A 24,390-nucleotide genomic window follows, 5' to 3' on the forward strand; every position below is an offset into this window, starting at 1 on the left:
AGTCTCTTCGTCCACACACACACGAATTGTTAACGCTCTCTTGTCGTTAACTAGATGGGTATCGGACATTGACGAGAGCTCTGAAGGGATCAAATAGGTGTCTAGAAGTTCGGATTCTTCTTCATTGGCAGTATTTCATATTGTATTCTCTGTAGTGGAATCGTTAGTTTGTGTGATTCCTATACGTTCCTCCATCTATTGTGAGGTGAGCCGTTTACCTTCTGTGTTGTGGTATCGCTATTGATAAAGCATTGGCTAGATGGTTGCACCACAGGCATAAAGAGTACTTCCGTTTGCACTTCTGTTCTAATCCTTTCTCTTATGGTCTTCAAGCGACCCTTCCGACCCTTTAATCAATCTTCAATTTTATATTCAGCTTTGACTTTGCTAGAATAATATTATGCAAATAAACATCATCTTTCTCCATTTCTGCTTCTATGTTATCGATGTCAGCTGTGTCTTCTATCTTTTTATCAGTTCCTTTGAGAAGTTCGAACTGGTCTGTCAAAACATGGTCAATATTCTGAAACAGTGATTTGTGGGTGCTCCAGATGCAGGAGAGTTTTGATGCTTGCGATAACTTTCGTGATGGTCTTTCGTACGTGACTAGCCTTTCGACTAGGGCTTTAACAATCCGGTCCAGCATTGGGAAACGTAGAAAATTATTGGCCGGCCGCGCCACGAGGTGAGGTAAACGTCGCCGTGCTATTCGTCACAAAGCATCATATGATGAAGCTCCGGGCATCGTCTACTTGTCACGCTCCACAAACTGTGTCACGGGTAGGGTTAAACCTCGCGCATGAGCTTCATTCAACAAAGGTCCTGCAGGCTGCAGATGCAGTGGATAAGTTGTAAAAATCGGCTCTGTCACACATCTAAAGGCTGTTTCTCTTGGGTTTCGTGGCACCGAAATGTTAAGGAAGGGACGAGCTGCCGTCCTCCCGACGAAGCTCACTGATGACCTTTGCTTTATTTGAACCCACCCAAAATTCAGTCAAGACTCCTTCAGCCTACACTCCACTACCCTTCTTCACCTTTATGTAAGCACTGCACAGAATTTCTGCTTCACACCTGCTCCAAAAAATTGCTGAAGCAGTAAAAAAACTGGAACACCAATGCAGGCTCGGTGTATACTGCAGCCCATTAATAAAGATAGCTGAAATTAAATTTATCATCTCAGAGTTTGGATGGCTAGGGTCGTAACTGTATAATGTTTTAGGTTAATTAAGTCAAGTATGAGTCAGATACTGTCAAAAGCCAACCTGAGTACTTTGTTCCAGATTCGTAGCAAATAAACATTTTTGCCATTAAAATACTTCATATCCTAGGATAATATTGTAAGGAAGCTTTCGTCACTACAGAAGCTTGCTAACAAGCATGTAGTTAGCATACTCAGCACTGTTTGTTCAGTGGGGATGATTGGGGTATAGCCAAGGTACTTCCTTAGTAACATAAACTCTAGTTAAGTTTTTGTACTTTCAGCATTGATGTGAAAATTTTCTGGTTTTGTCCGATTTTCTGTTTGATCTCACACAGCTGACAATGCAAATGTTAGGAATATTCAGTAGTCACAAGAAGATTCATATATGAAATCAAGTTGGATGAAATTTATTGATTATTTAAAACATAGAATTATTTGTAAAGATATTTAATAATGGTAAATAGGTATCACATTTGATGTATTAATACTGTACTACTTTCGTGTAAAATGAAACTTAATCCCACAGATCCATTGAGGGACATAGCATATCCGGGGCCAGAAACACTAATGCAAATGATAGCCTTGAAAATGTCTGTGGCTGCATCTGGAAAAGGCTTCTGATTAGACCTGAGCTGTGAAGTTTTACTAGTGCAGAGAGTAGGTTTAGGAGGAAAGTTAGGAGGTAGACACCTGTCTTTTTGTCTAGGTGCAGACATCTCATAATGTAGTGACTTCTATTTTCTATTTTTCCACCACGGAAACTGTGAGGTGCACAGAGAACTAAAAAGACGTGGCTGACGTGCTTTGTATCCGATCTGCAAGTGTTTATTCGACATATCATCCCTTGGTGAGCACCCTCTGAAACATTCCATGCTACTGTCTGTGCTATGGTGAAATGTGCAAGAAGGGATGGTGCGGCAGTACTATCAGTACCAGTTTCACCGAAGTGTTACATTTGTAATGATTTCCACGAAAGCCATAAAACTGTCTAAAATTCTGTGGTTGTAGTGCCTGTATGCTGACTCAAAGGTTGCAAGATATAATCCCGGCTGTGGTGGCTGCATTTCAGTGGATGCTATGGGCTATAGGTCTGTATGCGCATATTTATGTGCGTGTTCAAAAACCCCAAGTGGTCAAAATTTTCAGAGCCTTCTTCCACAACATCTCTCAAAATCATGTTGTGGATTCGGGATGTAAAATGTCGACAATTATTATTATATAATAATTGCTTGAAATTATACCGAGAGTGCTTAAAACGCCAAGTGAAGTCATGTAGGGTTACTACTCAGGCAACCTTGAATGGGAAGCTATTTACAAAGGTAATTGCTAACAGAATTACGGCAACATTAGAATTTAATCAATTAAATAGACAAGCAGGATTTCGAACAGGCTACTCAACAATCGATCACATTCATACTATCAATCAGGTAATGGAGAAATGCTCAGAATACAGCCAACCACTGCACATAGCCTTCATAGTATACGAGAAAGCATTTGATTCAGTAGAAACATGGTCCTTCAATATTTTTCTGGTCATGAAACTCCCGCGTCACTCAATGGGAGAGCTTCATATACCGCCCGCACTTTCCGCGCCGCGGCGCTGGCGTAGCTAGACGGGGGACGAGGAAGCCGGCCCGGCCGGCTGCTCTGTTGGCCGCCATTAGCGGACTGTTGGCGCGGAGTTGTGGTGGTCGTGCTGATCGCCCCCCTTTTTAGCTTTTCGCGGTCGCATCGTGTTGACAGCGATGCCCAACACCTGCTGCGTGCCGGGCTGTCATTCTGGATACAAGGGCACCGTCGAAAAAGTTTCCCTGTTCTGTTTACCAGCCAACGCAGAACAACGCGTCAGGTGGAAACGTGCGATCCCGCGACAGGAGACTGCCGGATTTTCGTTCGAATCAAAGTACGCTCGCGTGTGTGAAAAACATTTCGACGCCAGTGACATTGTACGTGCGGACGTGTGCACTGTGAACGGAGACATCGTTTCGCTGCCCCGAGAACGACCGAGACTGGTGGAAGACGCCGTACCAAGGATTTTTGAAGGTTTGCCTTCCTACCTCTCGAAACCAAAGCAGCGTTCGCGTGCAACGAAGGGCCCACCTCTAAAAAGGCCGCGAGAGCTTTCTCCGGATTGTGATGCGACAGTCGCGAATGCAGACGTCTCCAGTGCAGCCGACAAAGAAATCGAAGGTAAGTCTGGCACAAAGTTTGCAAGTATCCTACCCGCTCACCACGCTAACAAAATTCGCTCACTACGCTAACCAAATTGGTTCCTTCCCTTATAAATATTGCCCTTTCTCACTCTTTGCAGATGTTGTGAGAACTGAGAATCGCAATGGCTACGCTGATGCAGAGTGTCAAACAGAGGTCACCGTTTGTTCAGCGTCGGAGCTACAGAGAGTGAAGGCCCAACTTCGCAGCGTGAAGCAACAGCTTCAGTCATGTCAGCGGAAACTCACAAAAGCGGAGGCGCACGCGAATAGAAAGAATGGAGTGTATGCAGATATTCACAAGCTTTCAGACCGCGAGAAGCTCATTATAGACCAGTGCATCATGAAAGCAAATATGAAGTCTGCGAAAGCAGCACGGTAAGATCCGGTTTGTAAAGTTTGTGTGTGTGTGCAATTTTATGTGAAGTGCGATGTTCGGTGCGCATTCGTTTGCTTTCTGGATATTGACAGAAACTACTAAGTGAAGCCGTGGGACAAAACGCAATATTTTGTTTTACTTTGATGGTGCTGTTTGCTTGAGCTGTAGCAGAATCGTGACCACAAAAATTGCATTTTATTTATTGCAGGTATAAAAAGGAATGGCTTTACGATTGTTTACTGCTGAAAATCAAATCCACAGCAGTTTATACATTTCTTCACGAGAATAATTTTCTGCCTCTACCACACCCTCGCACACTCTACTCCTATCTGAAAAATCTGAAGGCCGGCTTCGGATTTGATGAAAATTTATTTGACATCCTCAAAGACAAAGTGGAAAAGATTCCAAAGAGAGAACGGCGAGGTTTTTATCTTTTTTTTTCTTTTGCATTTGATTTTTCTGGACTCTAGGTAAAGAGCTGAAATATTTTTTTTTCTTTAGGTGTCCTCATGTTTGATGAGATGAGCGTGAGAAAGAGCCTTCACGTCAGGGAATCGGATATGGCACTGCTTGGAAAGGTGGACTTAGCAGAGCACACGAAGCCGACTGACCAAGTGAAAGATGGGGACCACGTGTTGGTGTTCCTTTTCCGACCATTCCTTGGTGGCTGGTCGCAGACTGTCGGAGCGTTTTGCACGTCCGGGGCTGCACCAGGATCCACTGTTGCCAAACTGATCCTGCAGTGCATTGTACTCCTATCGAATGCCGGCGTCATTGTGGAGGCAGTCACTTGCGATAACTCAACTTCGAACCGATCAGCACTGAACTCCTTGGGTAAATATTTGCAGTCATTATTTATTTTCAAGGTATTTAGTAAGTGATTTTAATAATAGAAATGCCTTTCTTTTAGGTGTCAGTGGTGATGTCACAAGAGTATCAACATCGTTTGAGCATCCATGTGACTCCTCCAAAGTCATTCAGGCTATAATTGACCCGCCGCACATCTTCAAGTGCATCAGGAATAACCTTTTGAAGGCCGGAAAGTTCCTGGTGCGTAAAACAGTTTAAGATAAGTCATCACAGTGCTCTGGCTAACTTTGTCTCACAGCCTTTTTATAAATGTAACAGTTGCCTGGTGACAAAGAAGTACAGCATTCCCACTTTGAAGCTCTGCTGGACTACGAGGAGCAGCAAGCTGGACTTCGGGCTGTGCCAAAGCTTACGAAAGCTCACATCAGCCCCAACGCTTTCCAAAAACTGAGTGTGAGACTTGCTGTCCAGGTAAGACATAACAGCTGCTCTAGCATGAGTCATTAATCAGTATGTGTAACAAAAAGTGGTGTTGCTTCATCAGAATACAACACTCTGCCATATAACTTCTCTAAAACATTTCAGCTCTTCAGTGAAAGCACTGCTTCAGCAATGGACTTCTATCGCAGTAGAGAAGAATGTGTGAAACTTCGTGGCTCCAAAGCAACTTCGGATTTTGCGAGGCGAATGAATAGTCTATTCGACTGCTTCAATTCTAAAAGGCCACAAGATGTGCAGTACAACGAAGCGGAACACATTTCTGTAAGCCCTAATATTTCAAACCTACTGTCACATCCTTTGAAGTTCCACTTAAATCAGATTGTTTTTCAGACGCTGAAGGAGAACATCGAATGGCTTGACAGGTGGCACACTTACAACCAGAGTTTACCAAAGCAAAAGCAACTCTTCTTTCTCAGCAAGCCAACATGCAATGCTTTGAGAATGACTTTGCACAGCACAGTGACGCTTGTTGAAAAGCTGCTGAATTGTGGCTTTCGCTATGTTTTAGTTGGCAACTTTGGACAAGACCACCTCGAGGTACATTTAAACGTTTTTGCTCGTTGAAGACGTTTTCTTCACACTTTTATATTTTTCAGAGATTTTTTGGCATCGCAAGACATGTCGCTGGAGCAGGGGGACAGCCAACTGTTCAGCAATTTTTGTTCATTTACCGGTTGCTCTCGGTGAACAACTTGATCCGTCCTCCACAGAGAGCCTCGGTTGAAGGGGATGGTCCGCGTCTCCTCTTGAAAATGCAGGATCTCTTTCAACATAAAGAGCCTACTGTTAATCAGGTAAACATTTGAATAGCACCCACCAATGCTGCTTGTAGGGTGTTTGTGCATCGTAAACGTGCTGAATGTCGTCTAGCTTTTTGATGCTAATGACATGCACGTCTGGTCGTATGATATAGAACAGACTTTTATTCTGCTTAAGTAAAGTGTGGGATTGGGCTAGTTGGTAATCCATATAAAACTTCTAGGCGCGTAAAACTTCAGACAACTAACATAAGAGACGAGGACGAGCGCAGACTTTCAACTGATTTATTACTACTACGACACACATATATATATTAGAAAGAAGATAAGATCACTTGCTTAAGCAAAAAAAAAAAAAAAAAATTTTTTTTTTTTTTTTTTTTTTTTTTTTTTTTTTTGCTTAAGCGCCTAGAAGTTTTATTCTGCATTTTTATATTTTACTTTACAAATTTCTCACTCTGGCCATTGTGATAACGCAAAATATGTTTCAGATTGATACCTTGGCAGTTCTTTTTGACGATATACTGCTGGAGCCTGCTGAATGCATGCAAGACATGATTCATCCCGAGTCAACGAGGGACTGTATTTTGGATTACCTTGGTGGGTATGTAGCAAAAAAGTTTGCTAAAATAAGCTGCAAGGACTGCCTCCAAACACTCAGAAGCAACTCCCGAGAGCCAACTGCATTGACTCAAATCAAGACAAGAGGATTTTTGCAAGTGCCATCGGAGAAATTACTGCGGCTCTTGCAAATTGTGGAAGAACATGTGGAAATGTGCACGGTGGACAAAATAGCCTGTGCCAGTGTTTACATGAACATTGTTGAGAACATCCTGCTGGACGACCGCACTTCTTCGGCCAGTGTTGGCTGTGGCTCACATTTCGTGAGCACTACGGCAGAAGTTGTGCACTTTTTTATTAAGTGCCGTCTGCATTTTTTTACGCGTGAGCAGAACAAACTGTTTCGTGCTGGCGGACGTCGTTTATCCTGCCCGGCCAAAGGAGGGAGGAAACCAGGGACATAAATTTTTTCAATGATTTTTGTTGTGTCATCCACTCCGTCTCCCAACTTTCATCCACAGTTTTGAAACGCAGATTTGAATAAACTATGTGCCTGTGCTCATGGCAGTTTCGAATTCTCGACGATTGCCGCGTAGCGTAGTTGCCAAATTCAAAATGTTACCCCCTGCTAGGTAAGTGGCACACAGATTTGCTTTCGTTAGGCAGAAATATCTCGCACATAAAAAGCTCAAGTTGGATTGAAAGAGATATCTAAGTGCATAAAGAAAATCTCTAGAAATATTCAAAAAGAGCAATGCAGTTTCATGTACAACTGATTCGTTTAAACTGAATAACTGGGTTGAAGGAAGATCCTGGTTGATTTCTATGTGCGCGTAGAAGGAACAGGGTGGCTAATTAGAACGCGGACTTAGAAGTCGTGGTCATTGGGAGAGTACATGGGAATGGATAAAAAAAAAGCCGCGTATATCAAAACTCGGCTGCGTTATCAAATCTGCATGCGTAAAAACAAAAGCTCTCGCTTCGAAATAGCACGTAGTGCCTATATCTAGCAGCTCACAACAGTTTCATCTCATTTTTTAATCTTTAAAATCAGGGGCGCTAATTATGACATCAAAGAAAAAAAAGAAAAGAGCACAACTTGAGCATCCCTCTCTGTCTTGTGGTGTCTCATTCTGAGCTTTTAATTTTTCAGCTATGTTTCACTAACGATATCCCTCAAGAGGTACTTCAAGGCTATTAATGTCAAGTCACCCTGATACACAGATTTGTTTATTGGCACGCGAACTTCTATTGGCTGCTTCGTGATGCCATATGGAATAAAGTGATAGTTATTCCGAAAATGAACGTTACGTGCAGCCAGAGCACGGCTGCTCCGCAATCTCTAGCGCAAAATATGTTAACCTTTCAGTCATCTAGAACCAGTCACAGTGTTCGGTTTAAGCCCCAAAAGCGGCTATGCAGGAATCGAGAAATTTAGGAACGCTACGAATGCGCGTCACTTGACAGACGAACTCAGTTAAAACATTGCCAGCAGTCAAAGACTTAGGCAATTTGACAACGCGCATCATGGACCACTTTGACAATACTAATAGCTGCTATGATTTGTTAGCGATAACACGGAGAAGGAAAATATCTGAAGAAGTGTATTTGATGGGAAACGCTTCCGCGAACGCGCTACAGCCCTGCCAAGCGCGGCCGATCGATGCCCTCCTGTTTACGGTGGCGCCTCTGGTGGCCACTTGTGTCCCTATATGAAACTTTCGCGGGAGTTTCATGACCAGAAAAAAGTATTGAAGGACCATGGTAGAAATATCAGCAGTCATTTAGACACTGTGGAAGCGGGGTGTCAACGAAGCATATATAAAAATTCTGGAAGAAATCTACAGGGGATCAACTGCTACCATAGTGCTTCATAAAGAAAGCAACAGAATACCAATCAAGAAGAGCGTAAGGCAGGGGGATACAATCTCCTCAGTGCTATTTACCGCATGCTTACAGGAGGTTTTCAGAGGCCTAGAGTGGGAAGAGTTAGGGATAACAGTTAATGGAGAGTACCTTAATAATTTGCACTTCGCCGATGGCATTGCGTTGCTGAGTAAATCGGGGGACGAATTGCAACTCATGATTACGGAGCTAGACAAGGAGAGCAGAAAGGTAGGTCTTAAAATTAATCTGCAGAAAATGAAAGTAATGTACAACAACCTCGAGGAGAACAGCACTCCGAGATAGGTAATAGTGCTCTAGAAGTTGTAAAAGACTATGTCTACTTAGGACAGATAATAACCGTGGAGCCGAACCACGAGATTGAAGTAACTAGAAGAATAAGAATGGGGTGGAGCACATTTGGCAAGCACTAGCTCTCAAATCTTGACAGGTAGATTGCCGCTATCCCTCAAGAGGAAGGTATATAACAGCTGTATCTTGCCGGTACTTAGCTACGGAGCAGAACCTGGAGACTTACAAAGAGGGTTCAGCTTAAATTGAGGCCGACACAACGAGCAATGGAAAGGAAAATGGTAGGTGTAACCTTAAGAGACAAAAAGAGGGCAGAGTGGATCAGGGAACAAACCGAGGTTAAGGATATCATATTTGAAATCAAGAAGAGGAAATGGACATGGGTCGGGCATCTAGCACGTAGACAGGATAACCGCTGGTCATTAAGGGTAACTAACTGGATTCTCAGAAAAGCAAGTGGGTTAGGGGGAGAAAGAAGGTTAGGTGGCAAATGAGATCAAGAAGTTTGTGGGTATAAAATGGCAGCAGCAAGCACAGGACCGAGTTGACTTGCGGAACATGGGAGGGGCCTTTGTTCTGCAGTGGACATAGTCAGGCCGATTATGATGATGTTGAAATAACATAGGCTTTGTTACTATCATCATACTAGAATAGCATTAGGAGTTTCAGCATTCAAGTATGACATCATTGCGACCTTTGCTTCACTGCATTTTGATGTGATATTCTCCAACTTTATTAGTGCACCTGTATTGAGGTACTGTAAAGAACTTGTCGACTCATACTCATAACACATCGACTTGTGCGTATGGCAATCTGACGACAGTTGCATACACTTCTCATTTGCCGTCTTTTCGTAATTCTGCACTCTGCAGAAGATTTTTAATGGGAAGAAGGAATAGGGGTAAGTCTGGAAAGCGGGTTTCTGGCCTGCTACTCTTCACGGCGGTAAGGAAAAAAAGAATAAAAAAAAAAGATCAAGAGGGAGGAATGCTAGAAGATGACTATTGGTATAGCACATTGGGTCACTGAACACGCTATCTCATGTGGGGTAGGGCATACATACATTACCTACATTAGCACGTGCTCTAAAGACGAGCATCTAAACCGTTATCACTGAGAAATGTGAACAAGAATTTATAATGGGCGTTTGGCATAATCTAAATGTTCCCAAGCACCCGAGAGTTTTTCCTTCGAAAAGAATGAGCAATCTAGATGATTTATGAGGTACTCTAGTGACTATCTTTTGGCTGCATATAAAAGGCACATGGTTAGGATGTGATTAATAGGTAGTTTCTGACATGTGACACGCACTACAGTTAGGGTCTTGCTATTGTCCAATTTTGCATAGGTATTGTGTGTATACGACGCCCAGCCGCAGTCTATGTAGTAGCGTTTCCTATCTCTCCTCAGTCGGCACGGAAGATAAAAAGCAAGTGATAATCAGGCTCATTCCATAGTCGTAGATGTTTTGATAGCCTTAGACAGCAATGCATTGATTTCGAGCTGAGAAAAAGGAATTGATGCAATTTTGTTGCTAGTGCGCGCAATTTTCGCTTCTGTGTCGGCTTGTTCATTCTCAGCTATGTCCCAGTGACTGGGAATCCTTTGTAATGCAACAGTTTGTCCGGATTGAGATGCCTTATTTAACATATTCATTGTGTTGCACAACAGAGAACTATATGCGGTTCCTTGCATCATGTAACTGCTGATTAGTTGAATTACAGACTTGTGTCAGAAGCTCCCGACTACGCTTCAAGGCAGCTGCTTATGTTGACAAACATGCCGGCTCTTGGTCCTGTCGTTACTGGATGTGACATACGTGCAACCCTTGTACATCAAAAGAGGTGTTTAAATATTTTCCTTGTCAAAGTGTAATCAAACTGCTTGAACGTGCAGTCAGCGCCAAAGGACTAGCTACCATTAGTTGGGCTAACTGCTTCGCAAGAAAGCTAGCTTTACATTTCTGGAAAGAGTCTACTGCCTCTCTTGTAGCCCATTCATTCTGTTCGAGATGTTAAGCCTAATTAATGAATTGGTCACGTCATCCCAGTAGTTAGCTAATAGAAAATAAATGGGATAGGATGATGAAATTTATTGACTTGTATATACTTTTACTTCCTCTGACACCAAGTAATCTGCATAATGAATTGGCCTATGCTGTTATGTTTATCATTACTGCTGTTTTTTTTTTTTTTGTTATGCAGAACCCAAACATGAAAGATCAAGTGGCACCTGTGGGCATCCTTTGGATCAAGGGCCGTGAGGCGGCAACTACTACTACGCCTTCGGTGGCAACCACAGATTCGAGGCACACTACAGGCTTGGCCTCGCAACCATTCGGGCTAAGCTGATTCGATCAGTACCTGCATCGCTTTTGCCATACCTCGGAGGGTCAATGCCAGATCTCAAGTGAATATAGTGGTACCCATTGTTGGACAGTCTCATCGTACAACAGGCATTTTATGAGCTACTAACCTCAAATTGTTCCCAATTGACATTGGCAACTCAGTCACTACTTCATTTGTACAAGAGAGAGAAACAATTAAAAAAATGTAGGGAGGTTAGAACCCTATTACTGGGTTTTTTATATATTTTCATATATTTTTATATATTTTTAAATGGAGCCAAAGAGGACAATAACTCCGTAAATCTCGGGTGCATCGTCTTCAAGTACATCAGCCCAGAAAGCCACTCAAGCCTTTCTACTATTTTTGAGGGCAACAGCCTGTGAAACCCTGCACTCTGTGTGCAGTGTGTTTATGGTGTGCTATGCACATTTTCTCCTCTCTCTTTGATGTGTTTAATGTTCACAATGTCATAATCATCTGCTTGTGCAGCATCCAATCAATAAAAGATGTATATAATTGTGACATTGTCTGTTTTTCTGTGTTCCCACTCGTATCATTACACGAAAGTGTGTGGAAGTTACTCAATGAAGTATTCAGATCTTTGTGTTTGGTTCTAGTTTTCCTACTTATGGCACTTGCTACCCCAGGGTTAAATATACACGAATACTGACATGCTTCTGGATTTGGATTATTTGGCGCGAAAGTAAAGTCATTGCTTCGTCCCGGGGTTCACTACAGGCTACAAGTCAACTAAAAAGAAGCATCCGTTGTTCGGTGTTCCGGAGGACGAAGCTCTGTTAGTGCAGTGGCGGAGAGCGATCCCGCGCGCTGACAAGCTGCTTCAAGAAAACTCGGCTGTGTGCGGGCTGCACTTCGGCGAGAGGTACATCTCCTGGCACTTCAAGCCCACTGTGAATGGCGAAATCGTTTGAATTGAAAAGGGTATATGCCCATAGGTGTGTTTGCCGTTAGGGGGAGGGGGCGAAGATTCATTGCAGGGCGCCTTCTCCCTATTAAATCAGTGTATGAGGCAGATTTTACGCCCCCCTTTTATATGACTAAAAAAGTGCGCCGCTGCCTAATCAATGTATATAACAAATACCGCGCCAGGGTGGCCAGCCCCCTTTGCGCCCCTCGTGCGGACGCCTATGTGTAGGCCTTTCGGAGAGGCTCTTCGCATTTGTTGGCGCCCTTGAAATCACTTCTTCAAAGTGGTTTAGCCACAACGAGCTTCACAGTGACAGCTTCGAAGAGCTTGTTTCCTGTCTGAAAAAAAAAACAACGGTCGGAGCCTCACCACTCAAGTAACCAAGTTTTTTCTGCTCACCCATTTGCCTTTTTACACAGAGGTACTCCACAAGGAGTGAGCGTCTTCCCGTGAAAAGAGGAAGTACCTGAAGCTCAGGCGCATCACCTAGGCTTGCAGCCCAATGTTCTGGGGCGCGCTTGTGAACTATAAACCTTTTTTTTCTTGGGCATAAAAAAGGACGCGCGACCAATTATTAAGAATGCATTGTTTAAACAAATAGTAAGTCACTACTCGATAATGCGTTCTATGACCGGTGTACAGAAAATAAAAGGTTTTCATCCAGATACCACTCGTGATTCTCGTCCCTGTGTATGACGTTATGAATGATGGGACTTTATTACAGATTAGTGCATGAGGAAATTATGGTTCGCCGTGGAAAATGTTGCAAGCAATGGCTCACAACTGAGTTCAGCGTTCCACTCTTCTACCACTTCACGTCGATAAAATGTTTCAGTGCCGTGGCGCGCTCACTTTCGGCATCCTGTCGATTTGACGATATTCCAGTTCAGTCGCGCACCCGCGTAGGCGTCCTGTTTTCCAGAAGCTAATTAACATATTTTCTCGGTCGCCAGTTGAGGCCATGCACGAGCAAAAACAATATATTTTGAATGTTTCACATTGCCCGCGCGCGTGATCGATTCCCTTCTCTGCGCAGCGCATCGCTGCCTTGCACGGAGGAAGGAAAGGTTCTTGCAGCCTTGGCCCTTTGGTGACGTTGAATGGATGGATGTGGCTGTACTCTTTAGCTTGGGCGGCTGCTAGCGCCACCTAGCCGTGATACTTACTGAACTAACCACGACATTTATCTTTTTTTTCTTTTAAATAGTGAAGTTGAGGACTGGTACTTTGCAGTGAAGGGTTTAATTTTCACTCGTGCCTTGACTTTAGCCACCAATCAGAAAACCTCCTTCTAGGTAATTCTACCCGCTTAAAGTCTATTTTGCCCCCCCTGTCCCTAAACCCCAGTGCTTTGAAAAACTCTGCGTCATCATCCTGAACCATAGGGTGAAGCCCTTTACAGAACATTATCAAATGTTCGGCAGTTTCTTCTTCCTCTCCACACGCACTGCACACTGTGTCTACCCCTTCGTATTTGGCCCGATATGTCTTGGTTCGCAATACTTCCGTCCTGGCCTCAACAGTAGAGAAATACCCCGAGTATTATCATATATCCTTTCCTTGGCAATTTCCTGCTTAAAAGTTCGATAGATCTCTAGTGCGGACTTCTTAATCATGCCAAATCTCCACATGTCATTCTCTGTTTCCTTCGCTTTCTTCTTAACCGATAGTTCTTTTTGGTTTGGCCGCCTGCTGTTTTCTAAGTCAATTTCCTGGTTCGCTTCCTCCATTTTGTATCGACATTTTTCCTGTACAAGTAGCTGAAAACCTTCCTAGCCCAACGCTCCTCCACCATTTCTCTCAATCTCTTCTCAAATTTTATCTTGCTGCTAGCTTCCCTGCCCTCAAATGATGTCAATCCCATATCACCTTGTACTCCCTATAATTTAGTGCATTCCCGTGAGCTCCTAAAGCAAGCCTACCTATTCCACGTTAATTTATTTCTAATCTTGCCTGAACTTCTGATCTCATGCACAAGACCGCATCGCCCAACGTCAGACCAGGAACCATGACCCCTTTCCATATTCTTCTCGCAACATTATACCTATTGTAATTCCACAGTGCCGTGTTTTTCATTACCGCTGCATTCCTGTTACCTTTAGTCGACACGTATATTTCATGTTCCCTTAGGTCTACTCGGTCCAATTGCTTATCCATATGCCCAGATATTTGTACTTATCTGTTATCTCTAGCGTGACCTCCTGTATTCTAAGCTCACTATCTTCGTTATCATTAAAAATCATGACTGCTGATTTTTCCTTACCGAATCTAAAATCTAACCTATCTCCCGCATTACCGCAGATGTCGATAAATCTCTGCAAATCTTGCTTGTTGTCGGCCATTAGCACTATATCATCTGCCTACATTAATGCTGGTAGTGCCAGTTCAATGAGTTTTCCTTGCTTGACTAAGAGAGGTTGAAGCCAAGTCACCTTCCCTCTAATTTGTCCTTTAATTCCTTTAGGTACATCATGAATAACAGGGGTGACAGTGGACATCTCTGCCTAAGTCCCTGTTTCACCTCTGTGGCCGTGGATACCTGTTTTTCCCACTTTGTAACTACCTTGTTACTTTTATAGATTTCATTTAAAAGATTAATGGCTCCATCTTCCACACCCAGTGTGTCTAGTATTCCCCACAAGTCCTCTTGAACCACGCTATCATACAATCCCTTGATATCCAGAAATGCTAGCCACGGGGGCCTGTGTTCCTTTTCTGCTATTTCGATGCACTGCGTCAGTGAGAACAGATTGTCTTCCAACTTCCTGTGTTTCCGAAACCCATTCTGCAGTTCCCCCAGCACCCCCTCATCCTCTATCCATGCCTGCAGTCTTTCCTTTATAATCTGCATCGCCAGCCTGTAGACCACTGATGTCACTGTTATGGGACGGTAGATGTTTATGTCAGCTTTGTCCCCCTTTCCTTTATAGATCATGCTCATCCTGCTAAGTTTCCATCTATCGGGAACTTCACCATCGATTATTAGTTTGCTCGCTGCCTCTCTCAAAGCCTGCTTAGGCTTCGGACCTAATGTCCTTATCAGCATAATTGGAATGCCATCTGGGCCCGTTGATGTACTACTAGGAACCCTTTTCTCATCTCTTTCCCACTCTCGTTGTGAAAATGGAGCCATTGCACCACTTGATTCGTCATTGTCTATTACGGTGCATAGAGCACTTCTTTGTTGAAATTTTTCTGTCAACCTTGTTCTTATATATTCAATGGCTTCGTCCCCTTCTAGCCTAGCACCTTGGGCTGTAGTTATAAACCTCTGCTCTAGGCTCGTCTCATAATAGTGCCGGTCGCGAGCGCCACTGCGAGGCGTCTGCTCAAAACTGAAGGTAGGACGACTCCGCTGGCAACATGAGCCATTCGTCAGGCATCTTAAAGAACGAAGCGTTGCAACTGGTAGGTGTGCTGTGGCGTTGCCCGGATACATTGGCCCGTATTCACAAACGCTCCTCCACTCGACCCTTCACTCGAAACGCTCCTTAAGTGGCGTTTTCCCATTCACAAACCGCCCTTCACTTGAGAAAATCTTGAGCATTTCCTCGAGATTGTCAAGGAAGCGATTGAGCTGCCTTGAATCATCCCTCGAGTGAAATATTTGCGCCAGCATCGCGTCCATGGCAGAGCCCGTCTCGCTTTGACGGCGTTGATCGATTAATTTGGCTGCCACCGCCGCGTTCTTTTGACAATGACGGTGCGCGTTTACTACGGAGCTGTCTTCGAACGGTTCAGCAACGGCTACTGTGGCGCCGGGACAAGCGGGCGTGGTGTCAAGAGGAGCACTCACCAGTGCCGTGATGTGTTGCGTTCCGTGCATGAGCCAGTGGATTACCTGCCTTCGGGTGTGCGTATACTCCTCGTGCGAGTGCTCCATGACTTACTGCGGATTCCAGTGCTTTGAAGTGTTTTGATGAAGCTCGCACACCGCATCAGTTCAAGCGTGGTGCGAAAGCTTGACAAGCAAGCGGCATAGCAAACTTTTGATGTGCTGGGTTCACCGTACTTTAGAATGGCTTCCTCTCCGGTGAACCTTTGCTGCCCTAGCCGAAATTTACGACGAAGCACACCTCCGTTAGACGACCATCTGTAACAATGAGAAGGTAAGTTCTCCTGTGTTTTTTTTTTTTTAAATTTTTTTCCTGCTTCGATGAGATTACTATTTAAGACAGTTTAGGAAAAGCACAACACAATACATTGGGCGCAATGAGTGTGCTGCTGTAGCTACTACGCGTGAAACATAGCTTCTTTATGCAGTGTCTATGCAGCTCACAATACCAATGAACAACCACGTACACATTTAGGGGATCAAGCAGATGCTCATGCTCTGTGAAACCTGCATGTACGCAAACGTGCATCGAGTGTCGTATGAAAATGCAAACATATGAAATATAAATACAGCAGATACATAATGAGATTGTTTTTTTTTTAATTTAACCCCATTCCTACCCCCCGAAGAAGAATTGCTGGCTATGGCACTGATTCGTGCAATTAGATAATGAAATTATATACCCATATGCCTGGTCAGCTGCCCAAGTGCCTGAGCCAAACATGTGTCAAAATAGTCAAAGCTCAATACTTCAACCATGTCTGTTCTTTAACGCGAGACATACTAATGAATGTGTGCACCGCTAGAATTAAAGAAAAATGTGGCTTTTGTGTCCAAGCTATTACGTTTTTCTAATACTATTTCTTGCCTCTTTTGTGCAGGGGACCAGCTGCCGACAGAAGAACACAGAGAAAAGGCCTCCTAAAATCTGCCGTATTATCAATGCATTGCAGAGTTTGCACGACTGTATACAAAAGCACAAAAACAGCAGTGAATGCGTGCAGCTACACTGCACTAGGCGCGCTATGGTGTCTTCTTCCTTAATCTTATTTATGATGTCCTCCGAGCTCGTACTTCATCTTTACAGTGTGTAGGTTGCATATGTTTGATTGAGAAACACTTTTCATTTGCATTCTTATGTTTGCCACGTTGCTCCTCATCAGCCACATGTAATAAAGGTCCATTTGCCATTCACAACTTCTGTTTTGTTCATTTATCAATACATAATTATCGTCGTGTTTGTCTTTTCATGATGAGACAGGACTGCGAAAACCACTTCTCCGATTCTACAGGAAAGCAGTTCTATGAAAATTAAACTTGTTTTATATAAAGCAGCACCACTCCTCTTCCACGGAACTGAGATGGCGTGGTTCTAACTGGTAGACTTGCTAATGATGCAGCAATAGCGGATATTTTATTTACAGGGTTCTGACCAGATGTATCCGCGATGACGGCAATACTCTTGAGCATTTCTCTCCACTTTGTTGCACTGGTCTTCAATAAATCAGCAGAATAATATACGCTTCTCTTGACGACACTTTCTCGAAGGTTGAGAGAACCCACAGGATAGTTTTTAGAACAGAACAGCGCCAAAAGTCAGACGCGGCTTCAATTTTATGATTTCCAAAAAAATAAAACATCCCCTATAATTTATGTTGTGCCGGGGCTTTGGAATGCAGCACAGACACCACGATCCTTTTCAACAGGTATTTCCAGAAGTTATATTGCAAATAAAATCCAAAACATTAGTGCGAAGGTCATTCATGCACTAACGATTGTGCTTCTGAGCATGCAGATGAAGGATACGAAAAAAAAGTTGCCGCTGTGTGAACTTGGAGACGGAAACTACACAAATTTAAAGGTTACGTCTATGCGAATATGTCAAATTAGACGCATCCACAAATGCAGGGAAATAGAAAAACAATGCCAAAACAATAACTCATTCCTTGGAAGTTTAAAATGTTAAAGTTGACACACACACACACGCGCACACACACACACACACACACACCAGTCCCTGTTAACCGACTATATTTGTTGCTAAATCAAGAAAACAACTTTAAAATGTATTTTTCGCCAATAGTGAAAGAAAGGCACACGATCGCTTTTCTTAACTTGCGTAGCAGTCTAATTCGAACGCTCAGCCACGAGTATAACATGCCTAGTTTCTAACGCTACCCTGGTATAACCTTGAATATCAGTTGCGAGCAATGTCTTTCAAATTTTCTATTATACGCAGAGGAATAAATATGAAAGCACCACGGTGAAATTCGCAGTAAATGAGAAAAATAAACATTGCACAGGCCCCTGAAATTAGGAACTGTGCACGTACTCCATTAGCGAGAACGAATATACGTACGAGTAATCCTTATACATAATGCGGTGGCGAATGCTAAAAGCACGCCAATATAATGTGATATATAGTAAAAAAATACTCATTCCACCGCGTTATACATTCGGTGGCTACATTAGTGATCAGAAGGCTCTCAGTAAAGCGAAAGTAAACAAAGCAACAAACCATCTATTGCGCTTCCTGTGATCACTCACTTAGTTCGTTAGTCACCCCGGCGAAAGTAGGCTCTCAAACGACACACACGCAAACACTACCGTAAATATAAACTGCAATTAATAGACGCATACAAGACAAAATAAACTAAGCAGGTAGACACGTTCAGCAGCAGACGAAATGCCATCAACTGTTCGTTCAGCTGCTTGGGTGCGACTGTTGCCAGACTTGAAGCAGGGTTTCGCTAACTTTATCAACACAAGGCTTAAAAAAACAACACTACCACTCTAAATGCACGTATTCTGCTGTAATCTCAATTTAAAAAAAATAATTAGAAAAAATGTTCTCTTATTTTACAGAGATAGGCAATTCTTAACCACAATTGCGAATACTCTCGTTATCAGGCGCTTTTCTCGGCGCATGCAGTTCACTCAAGAGAAGGGAGCTTTTCCAAGGCATTGTCTGTGAGCAAAGTAACGCAGAAACGCTCGAAATGGCGGAAGCCGAAGTCGTAGCTGATGGTGTTGATACCTCCGGCAAAACGGTTTTGTATCTTGATTTCAACTCGCTGGTTACAGCTGCTGGGCAAGGTAATATGCAGAATGTTGTAATTGTAAACAGCGCTTCTGCCAACACCAACATGTCTAGCGTGCATAGTGCTAACATCACAAAAGTATACGATGTGCCCCTTGATCAAATAACGCGGCCTCTGCCTGTTGCGCACTACGACGAAGACAAGGTCAGAGGAATCGCAGAACTACTTGAGGTGAGTGGATTGAGAATTGCGTAATTGTAGTGCCATATGCACCTGTGTTACGTCCGTCATTTTATCATTGCTGGATCTTGAGCTTCTTAAGCAATGCTGTTCCACTTGAGTTAGAGCGTCAGCTGAAGGTGCTTTTGGCGAACCTTATAGTGTAGCCTCATAAATGTTACCTGTAATGAGTATAGTTACACCATACCGGCCATGAGTGCTTGGCAAATATAGGGTTGTGCAGCTTACTACTACAGCGTGGGTTCGAGTCTACAGTGATTTAGATGCACGTCAAAATATCCCCAAGTGCTCGCAATGGGTTCCTACTACGGCTGGCTTCGCATTCATACGGTACACAGAATTTCAGTTGGGTCATAGAGACTGAAAATGTTGAAATGCTTAAATCGAAAGAGCTGGCCAAGCATACGCGTATCAGCCGTGGGGGGGGGGGGGGGGGGGGCAAGGGGCGCGCCAGCATCTCCATTGTGCCCCCCCCCACTGAGAAAGTTGGGGGGCTAAGCCCCCCACCCCTTTCGACCGTGCTCACTGAGACTGCACGCTGCGGAAACAAACAACTAGGACGAAGTTTTCGTTCAGCACAGTAATCACTCGGTTATATTGTTACGATGAAGTAAAATTAATTGGAGAGAACGTTACAATATAGTGAAATTTTCCCAACATTTCTGGTGTGATGATTTTCCTTGAAGGCTTTTATGGGGTTAGGTTCACATATGTGACGCATTCCCGCCTTGTGCTCTGGCATTGCGGAGCAGGCTAGCGCTGGACCAGGGGCCCTCTATAGTTATATCACTTGGTCATGCTTTTATTCTGCTCTGACTGGCCGATGCAGTTATGGATGGGAACAAACAAACTTTTGGTGGACAGGTTAAATCATTTGCTGCTTCAGAAAAATCATTTTCTTTGATCGAAAAGCAATAGCATCACGGCTGCTCTGTCGGAGCTGCAGTGAGATGGTGATTGTGACGAATATTTCTAAATGTTTTAGTTTTGTCGCAGTCTCCAATTAATCTGATCTGCCTTGCATATTGTGATTTGAAGCGATGCCGGCAGCTTGCAAGGTGGCGACGAATGAAGCAATGGACCCGAGCATTGTGGGAAACTCGGCTTTTAACTTGCCCCACAACGTGACCCACCGGACCAAGGAGAAGGTGGAAATCCGTGGTTTATAGCACTATAGATGCTTAATTAAGAGTCAGGTTCATTGCATCAAAGTGCGAGCACCGCAATGAATACAGATATTGTAAGAATGTATGAATATATATATTGTATATTTCAATATATCCAGTTGACGAGTGAGGTTAGCTTGCCTCCCCACTCGTGAAAGAGTTGGTACTCCATTGTGGCTAAATATTTTCCTTGCCTAAGTGCAATCAAACTGCTTGAACGTGCAGTCAGCACCAAATGACTAGCTACCAATAGTTGGGCTAACTGCATTGCAAGAAAGCTAGCTTTACATTTAAGGAAAGAGTCTATTGCCTCTCTTGTAGCCATTTCATTTCGTTTGAGACTTTAAACCTAATTAATGAATTGGTCACATCATCCCAGTAACTGCATTGCAAGAAAGCTAGCTTTACATTTAAGGAAAGAGTCTATTGCCTCTCTTGTAGCCATTTCACTTCGTTTGAGACTGTAAACCTAATTAATGAATTGGTCACATCATCCCAGTAGTTAGCTAATAGAAAAGAAACATGATAGGATGATGAAATTTAATGACTTCTATATACTTTTCACTTCCTCTGATACCAAGTAATCTGCATAATGAATTGCCGTATACTGTTATGTTTATCATTACTGCTGTTTTTTTTTTTTTTGTTTTTTTAATCCAGAACCCAAACACGAAAGATCAAGTGGCACCTGTGGACATCCTCTGGATCAAGGGCCGTGATGGTGGCAACTACTACTACGCCTTCGGTGGCAACCACAGATTCGAGGCACACTACAGGCTTGGCCTCGCAACCATTCGGGCCAAGCTGATTCCATCAGTACCTGCATCACTTTTGCCATACCTCGGAGGGTCAACGCCAGATCTCTAGTGATTATAGTGGTGCCCATTGTTGGACAGTCTCATGGTACAATAGGCATTTCATTAGCTACTAACCTCGAATAGTTCCTAATTGACATTGGTGACTCAGCCACTACTCCATTTGTACAAGAGAGAGAGAGAGAAATAATTAAAGAAGTGTAGGGAGATTAAAACCCTATACGTGGGTTTTTAAATATTTTTTATGCAGTTTAATATATTTTTGTATGTTTCTATGGAGCGGAAGAAGACATAAGCTCCGGAAATCTAGGGTGCGTGGTCTTCTAGTACATCAGCCTAGAAAGCCACACAAGCCCTTTTACAATTCTTGAGAGCAACATCACTGAGCGACTACCTGTGAAAGCCAGTGTCTTCATGGTGTGCAATGCCCATCTCCTCTTCTCTCTTTCATTTGTTCAAAGCTCACATTGACATAATCTGTGTGTTCAGCATCCAATGAATAAAAGATTTATATAAATGCAAAAATATCTATTTTCCTGTGTGCCCACTAGTCTCATTTCGTGAGTATGTGGGCAAGTTACTAAATGAAGTATTCAGATCTTCGTCTTTGGGTGTAATTCTGTTTATGGCACTTGCAATCCCAGAATTAATAATTTGCTTGATTAACAGGCTAGCTGTGACTGGTCTACCCTTTCACTTCAATTATAGTTCTCTGCTCTTTGCTGTGCCCATCCATGTGCTGTTTGCTGCAGCTGTGTCAAGCTTCTCCCCATTTTTGCCTGGTTACACACCATTGGGGTGTTGGCATAAAATGTTCTCGGCCTTGGGATTAGCACTCTGCAACTTTTCCACAGTGCTCTGGCCGCCCTCTTCCTATTTCCACCAATTTGATTTGTAAATGTTAATTTTTAATTTTATAAATTTTGTGTAAGTTGAAAACAGGAAAGTGGGATGGGGTAGTCTTTGTTCTGACAGCTAATGGAACCTCAAAATGCTGTTCATGGTAGAAATGGAGGGCGGAAAGGTGGCAAGAAGTGGCTATGGGGCTCGACTGCAGACCCGAAGGTTACTGTTTAATCCAGGCCAAAGTCATTGCATTTAAAGTACCTTTGTTACACAGGCAAGTTAAGCGCGGTCATGACTAACCACTGTTAATCGCATTGAATCGTGGTTAGCGCCATCCATGGTCACTGATGTTACACAGCACAAATGCGCCCTTTGTTAAAGTGGCCAAACCGCTCTCCATAAACGCCGTCATTTCCTTGGTTAATCACCAAAATTGGGTGGCAAAGCTCGGTTTTGTACAACTGCTGTTAGCGGCATAACCGTAGTTTCGCATACCGTGTGACATGAGTGAACCGCGGTTACATGCAAGCACGCTTACGTTAACTACAGTTTAGGCTACCTGTGTACGAGGTGAAATGGTAGAAGCCTTAGTACTCTGACATGTCAGTGCGTGGTAAAGAACACCAGATGGTCGAAATTCCTAAAGTCCCATTATGTTCTCATAATCACATTGTGGTTTAGGGACGTAAAGCCACTGATAATTATGAGGTGCTTAAGCCTCTTTTGTCCCATGGAAAGGGAAAAGAAACATGCTGCCTGCCCCAGTCTTCTGCATAATTCTGAGTGCATTATTTGTATGCAATATAGACTGCAGTCATACAGACTGTTGCACGAAAAAGCATAACTCATTTATAGGGCCAGTGTGTAACTCTGTTATCCAAAATTTCTGGAGAAATAATGGGAACATACTGTCACGAGATCCTTGCAAATAAGTGGTGTAATAGTTTAGTTGCAGGACATGAAACGCTCATTTCGAACCGGTTTCAGTTTCTCGTTCAGCCTCGCCAACCTTCTCTGCAGCGCAGGGGGGTAGGCATAGCTATTATCGTAACTACATCCACATTGGTGGGGTATAGGTTATGTCTGTGAGTAAGTCATCGGTGTGCAACGAAACGACCGAGCAAGATTTTCTTCAGATATTGCTCGTGTGGGAGCCTTGCAGTGAGGAAGCGAAGGGTTAGAAGTGAGGCATTCTTGAGGTAAACAATTAGAAACTGCATGGCCATCGCTTTGCAGGAGTAAAGGACTGGACAAGGGCTTTTGTGCTGTGCTCAGTGCTGTGATATTTGCAAAATGTGGTCGCTGTGGCCTCCTGAGGTTAGCGAGCTTGTTTGGGAGGTGCAAAATAAAAATTGGAGCCTGTGTACTGGCTCTTCAACCCCTTTCAAGTTTGAAACCATTACCTACCTTCCGTCCGTTCCAGTCTGAAACTGAAGAAAGCACAGTCTGAGTAAAAGTTCACTTACTCTTACTAAGTTCACTTCGAGATGGCGCAAAAAAATGCAGCGAGAAAACTCGTGCATAAACCAACCTAAAAGAACTCGAAGAGTGCCCAACCATGGCATGCTGCAGCCGTGTTGCTTTGTTGGGAGGGGCCCTACAACCGACTGCGAAAAGATAGAAATAAGAGAAACCGCGCAGTAGCCCTTAACATTTTCTAGTTCTATGCTGTGTGTCTGTCATGAGATGCATTTAATTCTATAATAGTTCCATCTTGTCAGCATGTGCGCATCTGTTCTCTGTGATCAGTTATGTTCATTCCTTAAAATCAGGTTCCTCGGAAGTCTGATTTTGTGTTCTTGAATCATTGTATATTTACCTTCACACTCAACCAAAGCATGCTCACTAGTGTGAGCCATTAGTGTAGCTGTTCATGGCAGACTGAGCATGTGCCCCGGCCCACGGCCCCCTTTTTTCAGCACAAGGATGTGCCCTTCGGGCCCTCGTTTTTTTTAAGGCTTCATTTTCTGTTATTTCCAATGGGAGTGCACTTAAAAGCTGTACAAAAATGCAAACTTTCTTGCTGCAGGGAAGCCAATCAGCTGATGCCGCTGTAAATAATTTCGGCCTTCTTCTTCCAAATACTTCCAAAGTCTGATCAGTATTCTGCAGCTGCAGCCTGAACCGAACCTTGATCCAGGTATTTCTCAAGTATGCTTCACTACAATATATTAGTGTATGTGTTGTGAAGAGGCCTCCTTGATTGCATTGTCGTCATCATTATCTTTCTCGGCCTGTGTTAGTCCTCTGCAGGACGAACGATGATCTCCAGTTTACCCTATCCTGTGCGAGCTGATTCCATTTTATCTTTGCAAACTTGAGAATTTTGTTACTCCATCCAACTCGCGGCCTTCCCCGACTGCATTTTCCATTCCTTGGCGAACAATCTGTCGCTCTTACTGTACACTGGGTGTCTGTTCTACGCATTACTGTTGAGTCGACTTGTTTAATAACATTTAAAACAATATAGTGGATATAACGAACAATAAGGGCATCATCCACTTTTCTATGCTTTCAATGGAAAAAAATAAACTGCTCATTATGTCACTCCAGGG

General features: G+C 43.4%; 1 protein-coding gene and 1 long non-coding RNA gene across 2 annotated transcripts; both read left to right on the top strand.

Moving 5' to 3' along the window:
- Positions 1-15,766: 15,766 nt before the first annotated feature.
- Positions 15,767-16,924, top strand: LOC142776289 (uncharacterized). Its single transcript, XR_012887423.1, has 2 exons — positions 15,767-16,001; positions 16,609-16,924. It is a non-coding gene; the product is annotated as an uncharacterized LOC142776289 (long non-coding RNA).
- Positions 16,925-18,648: 1,724 nt separating this feature from the next.
- On the top strand, positions 18,649-21,514 carry LOC119161227 (sulfiredoxin-1). Its single transcript, XM_075879681.1, has 2 exons — positions 18,649-18,999; positions 20,835-21,514. Exons 1-2 carry the CDS (start codon positions 18,727-18,729, stop codon positions 21,039-21,041), a joined length of 480 nt encoding a protein of 159 aa, XP_075735796.1. The 5' UTR covers positions 18,649-18,726; the 3' UTR covers positions 21,042-21,514.
- The last annotated feature ends 2,876 nt before the right edge of the window (positions 21,515-24,390 follow it).

Source organism: Rhipicephalus microplus, chromosome X, assembly GCF_043290135.1.
Source record: "Rhipicephalus microplus isolate Deutch F79 chromosome X, USDA_Rmic, whole genome shotgun sequence".
NCBI lineage: Eukaryota > Metazoa > Arthropoda > Arachnida > Ixodida > Ixodidae > Rhipicephalus > Rhipicephalus microplus.

What these genes read in the sequence shown, in the direction of transcription:
- LOC119161227 (XM_075879681.1), top strand. Translation starts at nt 18,727, where the DNA reads ATGGCGGAAGCCGAAGTCGTAGCTGATGGTGTTGATACCTCCGGCAAA. An exon ending in GAATCGCAGAACTACTTGAG is followed by an intron (nt 19,000 to 20,834) that starts GTGAGTGGATTG and finishes TTTTTAATCCAG; the next exon opens with AACCCAAACACGAAAGATCA.